The sequence below is a fragment of the Bubalus kerabau genome, chromosome 11 (assembly GCF_029407905.1).
Source record: "Bubalus kerabau isolate K-KA32 ecotype Philippines breed swamp buffalo chromosome 11, PCC_UOA_SB_1v2, whole genome shotgun sequence".
NCBI classification, from domain to species: domain Eukaryota; kingdom Metazoa; phylum Chordata; class Mammalia; order Artiodactyla; family Bovidae; genus Bubalus; species Bubalus kerabau.
Genome location: NC_073634.1, coordinates 28,570,785 through 28,587,753, shown reverse-complemented (window position 1 = coordinate 28,587,753; position 16,969 = coordinate 28,570,785). Strand labels below are relative to the sequence as shown.

Genomic DNA, 16,969 nt, shown 5'->3' with positions numbered 1-16,969 from the left:
GTAATATAAGCTCTCCCAAAAGCCAGCTTAGATGTTGATGGTGTTTAAACGGTAAAATCTGTGAGGAATATTCAGCAGTGCCTTGTATTCGTACTGCCTTGAAGATGAATAATATATGTGTGACAATATAAGGTCAGTGCTTTTTACAACATTATTAACTTCCTTTACCCAAGTTCCTGGGAAATATAGCCAAACAATTATAGAGAATAAAAACATTGGCAACTTACAAACACCTGCTTTGATTATTTGGTCTAATTAGGTTAAATTTAACCAATCCCATCTGAACAAATTGAAAACCACTCTTATCTGTTCTCGCGGTCATGCACTTTCATCAGTGTTGGATGCGTATGTGCTTAATATGACACACTTGGTGCTATTCTCTCAGCTCTGGGTGGGAGATGAAAGGGAATTGAGAACATATTTTTAGTCTTCTGGGGACTTTGTGGATCTGCAGCTATGAAATTTCAAAAAAGTCTTTGTTGTCAATAAATTAGCTGCTTTTCTCCAAAACACTGGGACTGTCATCTGAACGGTTACTTTTGCCAAAAGTCTCTTTCCCAGGGAACAGTGAGCTCCTCAAATGAGCAGATGATTCCCAGCTACCTTTTGGAAGTCTCAATAATACAGGATGTGTTAGTAGATTGCTAGTGTCATGTGGTGTTGACCCTTTGTTAATTCCAAGCCTGGTGCTGAGTATGCTGGCCCACAATTCTTAGAATTTTTAGAGTCTAGAGATCATCAGTAGGTAGAGTGGAAACTGTAGCAATTAAGTGACTTGCCCAAGGTCACATACATAGCTGCTTAGTGAAAAAGTCAAGCTTTCCTGTATCCTGGCCTACTGCCCATTTCTGTGACCAAAGTCAATAGTATTGAGAGTTGGGCCAAGTGTCTGGATCATAACAGAACCATGTTATGAAACCTTTGTGCTCACATCTCCACCCCAGAAGTAAAATACTGTTCCAATGGGCATCTGGGGTCTCAGAACATCTGTGATTTCAGTTTTCTCTGTGTTTCTATCTTGCCCCACTCTAACCCGTCTCCTCATGGATAATCAGAAACCAGTTTGTGACCACATGGACTGTAGCCTTCTAGGCTCCTCTGTCCATGGGATTTCCCAGGCAAGAATACTGGAGTAGGTACCCATTACCTTCTCTAGGGGATCTTCCCAACCCAGGGACTGAACCCAGGTCTCCTGCATTGCAGGCAGATTCTTTACCATCTGAGCCACCAGGGAAGTCCAGTTACCCATGTCAATTAAATTAGTTAAGCATGATGTTTTTGCAAATTTATCCTAGGTATTCATGTAAGTGGAATCAAACAACATAATCCAACTTTTGTGTCTGGATTTTTTTCACTTAAAGTTTTCAAGGTTCACCCATGTTGTAGCCTGAATCTTTTTTTACGACTGAATGATATTCTGTTGTTAGATATACCGTGTGTTTTTTCATCACTTGATGGACTTTTTGACTATTTACACTTTTTGGCTATTATGAATAAGGCTGCTGTGAAGATTCATGGACACGTTTTTGTAGGTACATATGCTCTCAGACTGCAGCCATGAGATTAAAAGATGCTTACTCCTTGGAAGGAAAGTTATGACCAACCTAGACAGCATATTGAAAAGCAGAGACATTACTTTGCCAACAAAGGTTCGTCTAGTCAAGGCTACGGTTTTTCCTGTGGTCACGTATGGATGTGAGAGTTGGACTGTGAAGAAGGCTGAGCGCCGAAGAATTGATGCTTTTAAACTGTGGTGTTGGAGAGACTCTTGAGAGTCCCTTGGACTGCAAGGAGATCCAACCAGTCCATTCTGAAGGAGATCAGCCCTGGGATTTCTTTGGAAGGAATGATGCTGAAGCTGAAACTCCAGTACTTTGGCCACCTCATGCAAAGAGTTGACTCGTTGGAAAAGACTCTGATGCTGGGAGGGATTGGGGGCAGGAGGAGAAGGGGACGACAGAGGATTAGATGGCTGGATGGCATCACTGACTCGATGGACATGAGTCTGAGTGAACTCCGGGAGTTGGTGATGGACAGGGAGGCCTGGCGTGCTGCGATTCATGGGGTCGCAAAGAGTCGGACAAGACTGAGTGACTGATCTGATCTGATGCTCTCAGAAATGCAAAAAAGCAAAATGGCTGTCTGAGGAGGCCTTACAAATAGCTGTGAAAAGAAGAGAAGCAAAAAACAAAGGAGAAAAGGAAAGATATACCCCTTTGAATGCAGAGTTCCAAAGAATAGCAAGGAGAGATAAGAAAGCCTTCCTCAGCGATCAATGCAAAGAAATAGAATGGGAAAGACTAGAGATCTCTTCAAAAAAATTAGAGATACCAAGGGAACATTTCATGCAAAGATAGGCTCAATAAAGGACAGATATGGTAGGGACCTAACAGAAGCAGAAGATATTAAGAAGAGGTGGCAAGAATACACAGAAGAAGTGTACAAAAAAGATCTTCACTACCCAGATAATCACTATGGTGTGATCACTGACCTAGAGTCAGACATCCTGGAATCTGAAGTCAAGTGAGCCTTAGGAAGCATCACTACGAACCAAATTAGAGGTGATGAAATTCCAGTTGAGCTATTTTAAATCCTGAAAGATGATACTGTGAAAGTGCTGCACTCAATATGCCAGCAAATTTGGAAAACTCAGCAGTGGCCACAGAACTGGAAAAGGTCAGTTTTCATTCCAATCCCAAAGAAAGGCAATGCCAAAGAATGCTTAAACTACCGCACAATTGCACTCATCTCACATGCTAGCAAAGTAATGCTCAAAATTCTCCAAGCCAGGCTTCAGCAATATGTGAACCGTGAACTTCCTGATATTCAAGCTGGTTTTAGAAAAGGCAGAGGAACCAGAGATCAAATAGCTAACATCCACTGGATCATTGAAAAAGCAAGAGAGTTCCAGAAAAACATCTATTTATGCTTCATTGACTATGCCAAAGCCTTTGAGTGTGTGGATCACAATAAACTGTGGAAAATTCTGAAAGAGATGGGAATACCAGACCACCTGACCTGCTTCTTGAGAAACCTGTATGCAGGTCAGGAAGCAACAGTTAGAACTGGACATGGAACAACAGACTGGTTCCAAATAGGAAAAGAGGTACGTCAAGGCTGTATATTGTCACCCTGCTTATTTAGGATGAGAAACGCTGGACTGGATGAAGCACAAGCTGGAATCAAGATTGCTGGGAGAAATGTCAATAACCTCAGATATGCAGATGACACCACCCTTATGGCAGAAAGTGAAGAAGAACTAAAGAGCCTCTTGATGAAAGTCAAAGTGGAGAATGAAAAAGTTGGTTTAAAGCTCAACATTCAGAAAACTAAGATCATGGCCTCCAGTCCCATCGCTTCATGGCAAATAGATGGGGAAACAGTGGCTGCCTTTATATTTGGGGGCTCCAAAATCACTGCAGATGGTGATTGCAGCCATGAAATTAAAAGACGCTTACTCCTTGGAAGGAAAGTTATGACCAGCCTAGACAGCATAAAAATCAGAGACAGTACTTTGTCAACAGAGGTTTGTCTAGTCAAGGCTATGGTTTTTCCTGTGGTCATGTGTGGATGTGAGAGTTGGACTATAAAGAAAGCTGAGCACTGAAGAATTGATGCTTTTGAACTGTGGTGTTGGAGAAGACTCTTGAGAGTCCCTTGGACTGTAAGGAGATCCAGCCAGTCCATCCTAAAGGAGATCAGTCCTGGGTGTTCATTGGAAGGACTGATGTTGAAGCTGAAACTCCAATACTTTGGCCATCTGATGCGAAGAGCTGACTTACTTGAAAAGACCCTAACACTGGGAAAGATTGAGGGCGGGAGGAGAAGGGGATGACAGAGGATGAGATGGTTGGATGGCATCACCGACTCAATGGACATGAGTTTGGGTAACCTCCGGGAGTTGGTGATGGACAGGAGGCCTGGTGTGCTGCAGTTCATGGGGTCAAAGAGAGTCGGACATGACTCAGCGACTGAACTGAACTGATGGTCTCAGTTCTTTTGGATATTTACCTAAGTACTGCTGTGTGCACAACTGCTGAGCCCATGTGCTGCAACTACTCAAGGCTGAGCACTGCAAAAAGAGTAGCCTCTGCTCACCACAACTAGAGAAAACTGACACGCAGCAATGAAGACCCAGCACAGCCAGAGAAAAAAGCAGCTCTGAGCATAGGAGTATTTGTGTGGCCCTATGTTTCTATCCCTCTTAAGTAAAACCTGGGAAAGAGATTACTTATTATGTAATAAGGATTGTTTAAATAATAAGAAACTGCCAAACTGTTTACCACTTTACATTCCTACCACCAATGTATGAGAGAGGTCCAGTTGTTCTGCATTCTCGTCTAGACTTGGTATTGTCCCTCTTGTTAATTTTAGCCATCTGGTAGATGTATAATGGTGTCTCATTATAATTTTAATTTGCATTTCCCTAATGACCAGTTGGGCTTCCCTGAGGGCTCAGTGAAGAACCCATCTGCCAGTGCAGGAGACATGGGTTTGATCCTTGTGTCGGGATGATCTCCTGGAAAAGGAAATGGCAACCCCCTCCAGTTCCCCCTCCATTCTTGCCTGGGGAATCCCATGGACAGCGGAGCCTGGCAGGCTTACACAGAGTAGTCAGAGTCACAAAGAGTAGAACATGTCTTAGTGACCAAACAACAACAATGACCAGTTATACTGAGCATTTTTTCATGTACTGTACTTGCCATGCATATATCTTTTTGGTAAAGTCTCTGTTCAAATGTCTCATATGTGTCTTTTTTTACTTGTGTTTTTCTTGTTATTGAGTTGGTTCTTTGTTCTGAATATAAGTACTTTATACTGATAAATATTTGTTAAAGACCTTCTATCTGTTGCTTGTCTTTTTACTTAATGCCTTTTGAAAAACGACTCTTTTTAATTTTTATTAAATTAAGTCAGATTTCTCCATGTTTTCTCTGTGTTTTATGCATTTTGTGCCCTAGTCAAAAAGTTTTTGGCTCTCCAAGGTCACAGCAATGTTCTCTTAGGTTTTCTTTTAAAGTTTGATATTTAAGGTTTTACGTTTAGATCCATGATCCACTTTGAGCTAATTTTCGTATATGTCATGAGCTAAGGTCGAAGTTCTCCTTTTTATTTTTTCATATGAATATCCAGCTGTTTTGGCTCAGTGGGATCTCTGGGCTCTGGGTTCCCCTCTCTGTGCTGGGGTTGTCTCTAGGTAGTATTCCAGGGCAACTGTAAGGCTTACCTTGTTTGTTTCCTTCTCTCAGGGAAATATACTACTCATGTCTGATGCTTAAAAACAATAATTTCATACATGCATTTGTCTACTTTTCTAGTTGTTCATGGCAAAGGGTAATTTCTGTAGACTTTCATGGGCTAAAGCAGAAATGACTTTCATCACTTTGTTTTGAAACCTCTTAGTTCCTCAGTTGTAAAGTAGGGATAATACCCTCAGAGGATTGAAGTGAAGGTCACATGAAAAAAATTGTTAGAACTCCATGAAAAGGAAAAGTCCAACACTGGGAGAAAAAAAGCTGTGAGGAAGTAAAATTGATGGCAGGAACAAAGAAATGAATGGTCATCTCATCCATAATAGAAGACAGAGCTTCTGCTGGTCCCATGGCCAAGTATACTTACTCCCAGACTCACCTCTATTGCCCATCCGGCAGAATTTACATAATTGCTCCCTTCACCTTATTTAATTGCCACACTTCACCTTAAATCGAATTTCCAGTCCAACCAGACTGTTGGATTTGCCAGCTGTCAACTGTACCTTGCAGCAGCATTCCCAGAGGAGCTGATGTAAGTCATTGGTGCCAGGAACCTCTTGAGTCTTAGAGTCTGTTTCTCCCAGAACGGTAAACTGTAGTGCTGGCAGGGGACTGACTCATGGTCCTGGTCTTTCATTACAGGTGAGACAACAGAGGTAAGCCCCAGTTATTTAAGGGAATCTTCTCAGACCGCTACCAAGCCTCTTAAGTTGGTTTGGCACTGTACCTCATTGCCTAAGGGTGGAAGAGAACCCTGAGGTCCTTTGTGGGGGAAAAGGTTAAATTAAATGGGGGTACTGCAGTCCATGGGGTCGAAAAGAGTCGGACATGATGGAGCGACTGAACTCACTGAAGGTGTGATAAGGAAGTTTCTGATTTCCCAATCTTGTCCTTAGGAGCAATTCGCTGACAAAGAACCCAAAGCAGTGTAGGCTTAGAGGTAATTTTATGTTTGTGTCTTTGGGTTGTCATGTGTTTATCCGCAAGTATTTCCTGACTTCCTCCCAGTGTTGGGCAGAGCCAGGGATGGGATGGTGGGTGGAGACAAGAAGTAAAAACTGCTGGTCCCACCCAGGGCCTGATGAGCTCATTTTTAGCCGACCCAAATTCCTTCAGAGCTCTTATGGATCCCTGTCTCCCAAACCACAGGGACTCTTCTTATTTTGTGGGTTGACGGAGAGTCTTCAAATAGTATTCTCAGAAGCACATCCTCCTTCCTCAACAGCAGATAAGGAATTCTTAAAATATGCTTCTAGACTATGCTGGGGCAAGGGAAGTGGGGAATGTTTTCAAAGGGGTGTGTGTCAGTCGGTCAGTTCAGTCACTCAGTTGTGTCTAACCCCATGAACTGCAGCACACCAAGCTTCCCTGTCCTTCACCAACTCCTGGAGCTTGCTCATACTCACGTCCATCGTGTCAGTGATGCCATTCAATCCTTCTTAGAGAAATAAGGAGTGAGGAAATACAAAGTAAGGAAATACTTTGTGTCGGGGGCCACACTTAATGCCCCTCAGGCAGGAGGGGTTCTGGAGACCTGGAAACAAAAGTAGGCAGCAAAGAAACAACTAGTTCTGTTTCTCTAGACAAAGTCCCCAGACCCTTCCACCAGGTCATTCTCCGTGTTTGTAACTGGAAGGGCCTCTCAGGTCAGAATTGCTGTTTACTGGGAGCGGCAAAGGATTAAATAGAAGAATGGAATTTCCCTTTGATAAGAAGCAGCCAAGATTTATTAAATCAGTTGATTTTTTTGTTGTTGAACTGTTGTTGTTGTAGTTCCTATGGTTTCCTTCTCTCTCCAAATATAATTTTTTTCTTTTTAACTGAGAAGTTTCGTAACAGGACATTAACATTCACAGAGTGTACAAGTTATCATCTGTGATTATTTTTAGAACCCGTTTATCAACTGTTCCAGATAAGAACTTTTGTTGGATCTGATTACAGATCTCTCTGACCAGAGCTACAGTTCTTTGAAACAGAAAAAGCTACCCATCTCACGAAGCCTTATAAGTAAAATCTGCTTCGTATTTCCTCACTCTTCATTTCCTTAAGGAGGGTGGAGACTCTGGGGGCCAGGGGAATTGGGGAAATTTCTACAAACTTTTTTTGACCAAATGGTATCAGAGCATTCAGAACTGTTACAGTATATGAAAGAGAAGTTCATTCATTTGTTCATTCATTCATTCAAGGCAGAGGGAACAGCATGTGAAAGGTCAGGCAGAATGAAGAACCTTCTTCTGCGGCTCAGTGGCAAGTGACCAGCATAGTGGGACAATCAATATCACTGTCATTTATGTGGTATCCCCAATAAGTGACTTACTTCCCCTTTTATGGATTCTGACTGCTGCTTATTAGTAGAATACTGTGATTACTGGGGCTTTAGCTTCTCCTATAACCATCTCAGCTGGGGCCAAGAAAACTCTGTCACTTTGGACCCTTACCTTACTCCCTCCGGCCCTTTTGATTTCGGCCAGCTCAGCACAAAGCAATGAGGCTATCTTAGTTTGGGTCAGTAACAATGACAGCCAGAAACTGTATAATATTCAGGAACTCTTAGGTTAAGCACTAGATGAAGGGGTTGGCATATGATTAGCAGCCATGGTGTACAAAAACAAATACCATAAAACACTGGAATTATACATGTTCGGCACAGCAAGATGTTTATGCTGTGAGAAGCACGGATGATCTCAGATGGTCTGAGTAGCGGTTCTTAAAGTGTGGTCCCTGCATCATCAGCAGTAGCAGCAGCATCGCCCAGGACTTGTTCGGTTGTGACTGGGGGACGGGCGGGTGGGCTGACCCAGACCTACTAATCAGGAGCTCGGAAGGTGAGTGCCCCAAAGTTGGAGACTCACTGGTCTGAGGCAACAGCACCACCACCCTTCTGGGGATGTGCTCAGTGACTGGAATGTCAGATGAAACTGCCCTCTCTTTTAATTGTTATTTTTCAATTTCTCTCTTTCTCTCTGTTTGCTGAGTACTTAAGAGTTAAATTTACCTAAATTAAATGCTCTTAGGTGAACCTCCACTGTGTCCATAATTATGTGGTAATGATATCACCCACATTGTTTTTCAGAATGTTCTTGTTAAAGCTGTTTAGATTATCATGAATCTTTTCAGATTATGTTGATTTTTTTTTTTTTTTTTTAAACAAACCTGTACCAGTAGCTCAGAAAATCAGGAATAAATGACCAGCAGGCCTGCCCTTTCAGGCTGTGCTACTCCTCTAGGAGGAGATAGACTTCCCTAAATAATAAACCAGGATTTGGGAACTAGGATGCTGACCTTGCTGGAGGCTGTTGTTCAGTCACTAAGTTGTGTCCCATTCTTTGTGCTGCATGAACTGCAGCACGCCAGGCTTCCCTATCCTACACTGTCTCCCTGAGTTTGCTCAAACTCATGTCCATTGAGTCGGTGATGCCATCCAGCCATCTCATCCTCTGTCATCCCCTTCTCCTCTTGCTCTCCATCATTCCCAGCATCAGGGTCTTTTCCAGTGAGTCAGCTCTCTGCATCAGGTGGCCAAAGTATTGGAGCTTGAGCTTCAGCACCAGTCCTTCCAGTGAATATTCAGAGTTGATTTCCTTGAGGATTGACTAGTTTGATCTCCTTGCTGTTCAAGGAACTCTCAAGAGTCTTCTCAAGCACCACAATTGAAAGCATCAATTCTACGGCATTCAGCCTTCTTTATGGTCCAACTCTCGCATCCATACATGACCACTGGAAAAACCATAGCTTTGACTAGACAGACCTTTGTCAGCAAAGTGATGTCTCTGCTTTTTAATACACTGTCTAGATTTGTCATAGCTTTTCTTCCAAGGAGTCTTTTAATTTTGTGGCTGCAGTCACCATCTGCAGTGATTTTGGAGCCCAAGAAAATAAAATCTGTCACTGTTTCCATTATTTCCCCATCTATTTGCCATGAAGTGATGGGACCAGATGCCATGATCTTTGTTTTTTGAATGTTAAGCTTTAAGGCAGCTTTTTCACTCTCCTCTTTCACCTTCATCAAGAGGCTCTTTAGTTCCTCTTCAGTTTATGCCATTGGAGTGGTATCATCTGCATATCTGAGGTTGTTGATATTTCTCTTGGCAGTCTTGATTCCAGCTTGTGAAACATCCAGCCTAGCATTTCATGTGATGTCCCTGATAGCTCAGTTGGTAAAGAATCTGCCTGCAATGCAATCCCGGTTCAATTTCTGGGTTGGGAAGATCCACTGGAGAAGGGATAGGCTACCCACTCCGTTATTCTTGGGCTTCCCTTGTAGCTCAGCTGGTAAAGAATTCACCTGCAAGGGGGGAGACCTGGGTTTGATCCCTGGGTTGGGAAGATCCCCTAGGGAAGGGAAAGGCTACCCACTCCAGTATTCTGGCCTGAAGAATTCCATGGACTGTATAATCCATGGGGTCACAAAGAGTAGAATACGACTGAGAAACTTTCACTTCACTTCATTCACTCTGCATACAAGTTCAATAAGCAGGGTGATGATATTTGGCCTTGACGTACTCCTTTCCCAATTTTGAACCAATTGGTTGTTCCATGTCTGGTTCTAACTGTTGCTTCTTGTCCTGTACACAGGTTTTTCAGGAAACAGGTAAGGAGGTCTGGTATTCTCACCTCTTGAGATGAGGTTTGTTGTGATCCACACAGTCAAAGGCTTTAGTATAGTCATTGAAGCAGAAGTAAATGGTTTTTTGAATTCTCTTGCTTTTTCTATGATCCAGTGGATGCTGGCAATTTGATCTCTGGTTCTAGTTCCACTCTAGGTAGTGCTGCTTTTAAATTCTGTATTCACAGCCTGGATTGATGTCAGTGCCCTACCTTGGTTGGTTAGGGAATGGCAGCTTTGAAATCCAGTTAATTTAGCAATCAAGTTTCAGACATAACACTGAAATCTACAATTTCCTAAAGAACCAAAACTGCTAAAATAGCACATCTGAGACTCCCAGAGGGAATTGTGTGAATGGAGCACTGTGCTCCTTCTCATGGACACTCTGCTTGCCATCCTGAGGGATCGGCAGAGGCCCCCCATTCCTCTCTAGGAAACCTCTGTTCAGGTTGGGCTTGCTCTCCAGATGGATCAACCTCAGGAAACTTCCATCACCTTCTCCGAGGCTGCAGTTCCCTAATGCTGCTCCCTGGTGATATTTTCACCATAAAACCACAGCAGAATGACAACTAAGCAAATATTTCTTAAAACCACATTTCTCCCAAGAAGTGTCCTTTATGATGACCCTGGAAGTCTATGACTTTTTTATTGCTCAGATAGCCTTTTTTTCATGGAATAATGACAGCTAGTAGATTTTTTAACATCCTTTCTTTACCAAACAAAATGTTGGCAACTTATACCAGCTTGTCACATTGTTTTGATTTTTGATTGGTTCTTGAATTCCAAACTTTGGAATTATTTCTCCATTGAACCAGGACAGAGCACAGCAGGAAGGATTGTCTTTCCAAGTGAATCCAGCCATCCAGCCATTCCTGTGAAGGTTAGAAATATACTTGGTCTAAAGAAGAAAAAAAAAGTTCTTTCCAAAACTGAAATCATATTGGATGTTTAGAATCAGTCACACATACTTGGGTGACTAAAATGACTACATTGTTGGGAAAATCCAGCAATTCCAAATGAGTAGGGCTGGAAAAAACTCCAATTAACAAGAGTTTACAAAAATCATCTAATTAATGAAAAATCAGATGGGGCCATTAAAGGAGAGGCACTTAATTCTTCCACTGGAACACTTGGCTTTCCAAGAAAGATAGAAAGGAGGCACCCAAAGCCAGCAAAATTGAAATTGCAAGTAGAAAATTTGTCTTCTAGAAAAGAGGGTTGTCAGACCTCAGACTGAAGAACTAAGTGCCATCAAACTACTAACTTGAGCTTTTTTATGTCCACGAAGCAGTAACTGTGACCCCAGCTGCACAGTGGCATCATTTGGGTCACCTTGAAACCAGGCTCACCCTAGAGATGCAGTCAAGTGTCCCCTGACATAAGTGTTTTTCTAAAGCTCTCCAGATAAATTTAATGTACTTCCCAGGCTGAGAAACCACAGCTCTAGAGAGGAAGGCAACATTGCTGCTTGTATTTCTAATCCCAACCTCCTGTTTTACCCAGAGGACCCCTCATTCTGACACAGGTGGAGAGGGTGTTCCCCTTTAAAGGCGAGCTCCAGGAGAGCCGAGCCTGGTCTTTGTAATTTCCTGCTGCACCCTAGAGGCTTCCCAGGTGCAGCAGGAAAGTGGTAAAGAATCCGCCTGCCAATGCAGGAAACTCAAGAGACACGCGTTCCATCCCTGGGTGGGGAAGATCCCCTGGAGGAGGAAATAGCAACCTGCTCCAGTATTCTTGCCTGGAGAATTCCATGGACAGAGGAGTCTGGTGGACTAGGAGCTGGAACAGAACAGGTATATAATGACCCAGTGTTGAAAGCCTGCCTGTGAGGGACCTTTCTAGAGCTTATTCATTCTTTTGAATTCTTGGGGATTTCCCCTCCTTTGATGTTTTTATTGATAACAGAAAACGCGGGCAGTGAATTTTCTAGTTCTTCACTATGGTGAAGTACTGGGCTGGAATCAGTTGTGCTCTATGGAACTGCAGCCCATATCTACCCACCGTGCACCCCCCCTCCAAACCCTGTGAACCCCTATGAAAGTCATAGCTTAGGAGTGTGGTTCTCTGCTGGGAGACAGAGCGGAATTACCTGTTGGCTAATTCCAAACCAACCGAATTGGAGTCTACAAAGATGGGATCGGGGCATGTGTGGTTTTAATAACTTCTGGTTAAGAGCCATCACCTGAAGGCAGTGGTTTTCGAAGTACCTGGCAGCAGCGGCAGCATCAGCTGGGAACTTGTTGGAAATTCAGATTCCTGGTACCCGCCCCAACCATCCTGGATCAGAAACTTTGGGGGTGAGGCCCAAGCAGTGCTCTGTGGTTTAACAAGTCCTCCAGGTGGTTCTGATGCTCACTCAAGTTTGAGAAACTCTGCTTTAGGATCCCTCACTGGGTCTTTCTGCAGAACAAAGAGTATTTCTAACCAGCGGTTTGGAGAAAGCACCTACGTGAATGTCATCTGATAGTTTCCTAGCTTGTCACTCTGATGGAACCTCCCCCGCTGCTCCTCTGTTGACTGGTTAATTCAGTGAAGCATCTGCCTGCCTCCCTTTATCTACCCTCTCCCGGCTCTCCCACCCCAGCAACTGCCCTTTCCTCTTCCAGGCAGGCACCTCTGGGCAGCCTCAATGCCCATCTTAAATTGTGTTCCCTCCTGAAAGCTCCCCCACCACTTTTTGTTTTTTTTACTTCTTCTAATAGAAAGTAAGTGTATGTTGCATTCCTTTTGGTCATTCTTATGGCTTTTGTATTTCCTTTACCTACTATTTCCTGTGCGACCATGGGCAAGTAACTCATCTGTAAAATACCAAGGAATCATAATAGTGCCTATTTCATTAAATGAGTTAGTACTTATTAAAGTGCTTAGAGTAATACTCAGCTAGTGTCAACTCTAAGAAGACAAAGATTCAGTTGTGTCCAGCTCTTTGTGACCCCACAGACTATAGCCCACCAGGCTTCTCTGCCATTTCCTTCTCAATGGGATCTTCCCGATCCACAATTGAACCTGGGTCTCCCACATTCCAGGCAGATTCTTTACCATCTGAGCCACCAATTCTAAATGTAATTATTATTCATTCATTAAAAGATGGGTATGTGATATTTTATAGTGCCTGGCACATTAATACTCAGCAGTTACCAGCCCTTCCCTAGTGAGTTTAGGGCACCAAGCATTTTGCCGTTTTCGTAGTTGTTTTTATCCTCCCATCAGTTTTGAAGCTTTTTGGCAGCAGGTAAAATACATCTTCTCCCTTTCTCTTCCTTACTTCATCCTTTCTCTCCTCCACGACCACAGCAGTTGTTCAGCTTGTCTGTTTGCTTCTAATATTGCCCTCTTAGCAATAAAAACAGTTCAGTGAACATGTGCACTTGATCTTGTTGCTTAAAATAACCCCTCAGTGGCATCCCCTTCGCTGCAGAAGAATGTGTAGGTTCCTTCACATGGCCTAGGAGGTTTTCTACATCCTGGCCACGTTGCTTTCTAGTCACTATGTTCCCCACCTTGAATTCTGTGCTGAGATCAAACTGCCTATCGTTCCCCACATGGTCCATTCCATGTTATGCCTTTGAACCTTTGGCGGTTCCAATGCATTTTCCTCTTTCTTCCTCTTTAAGACTTCCACTACTATATTGGAATCACCTAGTCATTCATTTCTCTTTCTCCAACTAAAATACTAAACTCCCTAAAGGCAGTGTTCTTATTTTACTTAGCACCCAGCACACAGTAAGCAGATAGTAAGTATTTGTGATCAGAACTGAGGCTACAAAAAGATCTTGGCAATCTAAAAGGCAGGGTACAAAATTACAACAGGGAGATAAAATTTAACAGGTATCCATTTGGGTTTAAAGCAAATAAACAAAGAAAAGAAGTCTTGATCTGAGTCCTGAGTAGTACAAAGTGGGAGATGGGTGACTCATCACGGTCAGCAGACCATGTGAAAAAGAAAAGCCTGCAGTTTCAGTTGACTTCATGGTCCGCATGAGCCACTGGTGTCATACAACTGCAGCAGCCTCATGTCAGAAGAGGGAAAGGAGCAGTCCTTCTGCTCAGACCACGAGGGAGCCGTGTTCCCTTCTCTGGGGCCCTGCCTGAAGAGGGCATGAGGCGTGTCCAAAGGAAGGGGGCTCAGAATAGTGAGAGAGGGTGGACCCCATCATCTGGAACTAGTTGAAGGCAGTAGGAGTGTTTCACGTGGAGAACACAGATGGGATACAAGAACTATTCAGATGCCTAAAGGGCTCGCTGGGGACCTGATAATGCAGAATTGGGCCACTCAGTGGAAACTCCAAAAACAACTTTGGGACAATTAGATCTACTAAACAGTGAAACAGTCTGTCTCGTGAGCTCCCAGTCCCTGTTGGGTTCCACCAAGAGCCTCTGAGAAAAAGTGCTGTTGAGAGGATCTAGCCCCTGCAGGGAGCTTGGACTAGACGTTCTTTTATCCTGCTCAGCTTTGAGACTTGGTGATACAAGAGGTCACGGAGTTTGTATGTATTGGATGTTAGGGAAAGGTACCAGGAATGCATTTTCTGATACGAATGCCTTCTGTGACCCTGGGGTGGTACGGAGGGAATTATTTTGCCTGAATAGAAAGTACTTCAGGGCCAGAATTCTGAATCTTAGTGGCCTTGTCACTTCTTACATGGTTTATATGAAATCTACTCAGGAAGGAGGTCTGGCAGTTTTGCCCAGGGTATCCAGAGCCTTGCATGTTCTCCCATGTCCTTTGTGGACCCCTGAATAAAGTGATCATCTCTTTTAATTTGCCTTTCTGTTTTTTTAGTTCTGGAGCATCTTGGCTTCTGGGAGGAAGTCAGAAGGATCATCTTGGGATCAGAGCTGATAACAGGGTTCCCCTATACCTACACGGTGCCAGGCCAGCCCCAGTATCTCCAGAGCCTCACCAAACTGGCCATCGCTGCAGTGTGGGCAGTAGCGGCCCAGGCTGGAGAGCAGAACAGGGATGTTCCCATCTCCTTCTCTCAGCTGTTGGAGTCTTCCTTCCCTGAAGTGCGCCTGCTCATGCTGGAAGCCCTGCTAGAAAGGTTCTCAACAGCAGCCTCTGCTCTGGGAGAGAAGGGACTGCCGCCCTTACTGTGGAATATGGGAGGGACATTCTTGACATTGGTGCTGAAGGAAAATCACCCAGAATGCCTCTGCAAGGTAAAGGCTCGTGTACTGACGGGTACACTTTCCTCTCCCCACACTTTTTGGCGAGCCCCACTCAAGTAGTAAGGTCATGAGGCAGGACTGGGTGTGGCGTCTCCAGGATAGGAAGGAAATTCAGCATCCAAAGGGCAAGGACTCTGTTTGCACAATAAAAGGGCACTAAGAAAAGTGTTTGATGATAATGGTATTGCCAACAGAGATTAACCAAAGCAGAGATTGAGAGAGTAAGCCACTCAGTGCCCACGGAGACAGAGCATTGAAAATTGGCTATAGAGTGTACTAACGGGTAAGTCTCTGCTGACACGGCTCTTTAGGGGCAGATGGTTGCCTGGAAAGCACAATCAAAAGGAAAGGGCACTGGGACTTCCCTGGTGGTCCAGTGGTCAAGACTCCACGCTTCCATGCGGGGGCGTGGGTTTGATCCCTGGCCGGGAGCTAAGATTGCATATGCCTAGTGGTATGGTCAGAAATTAAAAAAAAAAAATTTTAAAGGAAAGGGCGCTGACCTAGGAATATGGCGTCTAGCCTCTGATCTCACTATGCTACTGCTCCCAGCTGTCTTGTTCTCTCAAAGCTGTTAAGGGGGAAAAAAAGAAGACAGTGGGAGCTTTCTGAGAGCTAGACTTCCTTATCCAAACAAGTGATTATTTTATTTAGATTCTGAAGGCTTTTTTCTGAGGTGTTTGTGTGTTTGTTTGTTTTCCCTGGGTCTGGCTCACATAGATACTGAAAATTCTCCATTGCCTGGACCCCAGTGAGTGGCTCCCTCAGACAGAGGACCGTGTCCATCTCAGCTCAAAGGAGTTCCTGATCTGGACGATGGATCTTGCTTCCCATGAAAGGTTTGCCCCAGTGCTCCCCATGCAAACTTGGTACCACCCGTGGTCCCGTCAGTTATTTATGTGATGAACCTGAGCGCAGCCCTGGCCTAAGGACTCAGGTCTTGTATTTCTTTCTAAGTGTCAGGCTGTGTTCTCAGCCCAAGCAATAGAATGATGTCAGAGTTTCCCATTAATTACCAAAAGGTAATTGCTTCCAGAAGCATTTGTGTAGCCACGAGGTAGAGATTTCCAGTCTTCACAGCCACATGGAGTACAGACTGTCTGCAAAAACCATATATATATATATATTTTTTGATTGATTGATTTTACTTATTTTCATAATTGTATATTTATTGAAGTGTACTTGCCTTACAGTACTATATTAATTTCAGGGTGATTTTTTCTTTGGAATGTCTTCTGGCTCACCTTTCTAGGTCTGAAATTCAAAGTGAAGCTCTGAGACTCACCTCCAAAGTGATTGCCCACCACATGCAGATGTGTGACGAGGTAAGGTTGATTCCCCTGTGCTAGGGGCTAGATTTCTGTTCTCTGACTTCCCTGGAGGGTGTCAGTAAAAGTACATCATCCCACAGGCAAAATCTGTGGCACGGGTGTGTAGCTTCTGCAAGAACATTGTTCATGTTGATTTTTCACTTTGGTTATAACTTGAGAAGAATTCTGTGAGCACCTTGTTTAGCATTTCTCTTCTTTTGTTCTGGGCACATTTGATTAAAGTCCATGAGGGTGACTCTATAATCCATTCATGTTATTTTTTAAGATTTCACATATAAGTGATATTTGTCTTTCTCTGTCTGTTGCTGCTGCTAAGTCGCTTCAGTCGTGTCCAACTCTGTGCGACCCCATAGACGGCAGCTCACCAGGCTCCCCCGTCCCTGGGATTCTCCAGGCAAGAACACTGGAGTGGGTTGCCATTTCCTTCTCCAATGCATGAAAGAAAAGTGAAAGTGAAGTCACTCAGTCGTGTCTGACTCCTAGCAACCCCATGGACTGCAGCCTACCAGGCTCCTCCGCCCATGGGATTTTCCAGGCAAGAGTACCAGAGTGGGTTGCCATTGCCTTCTCCATTCTCTGTCTGACTTACTTCATTAATATAATAATCT

General features: G+C 43.8%; 1 protein-coding gene across 6 annotated transcripts in view; it reads left to right on the top strand.

The window, feature by feature from the left end:
* THADA (THADA armadillo repeat containing) overlaps positions 1-16,969 on the top strand; it is a 334,534-nt gene that overhangs the window by 262,064 nt on the left and 55,501 nt on the right. For 3 of the 6 annotated variants that reach the window (XM_055539939.1, XM_055539941.1, XM_055539944.1), the window contains 3 exons: positions 14,642-15,021; positions 15,751-15,869; positions 16,241-16,355. In XM_055539939.1, coding sequence (XP_055395914.1) covers positions 14,642-15,021; positions 15,751-15,869; positions 16,241-16,355 — 614 coding nt within the window. The remainder of the gene's footprint in view (positions 1-14,641; positions 15,022-15,750; positions 15,870-16,240; positions 16,356-16,969) is intronic. The other 3 variants (XM_055539943.1, XM_055539942.1, XM_055539940.1) reach the window with 1 other exon arrangement.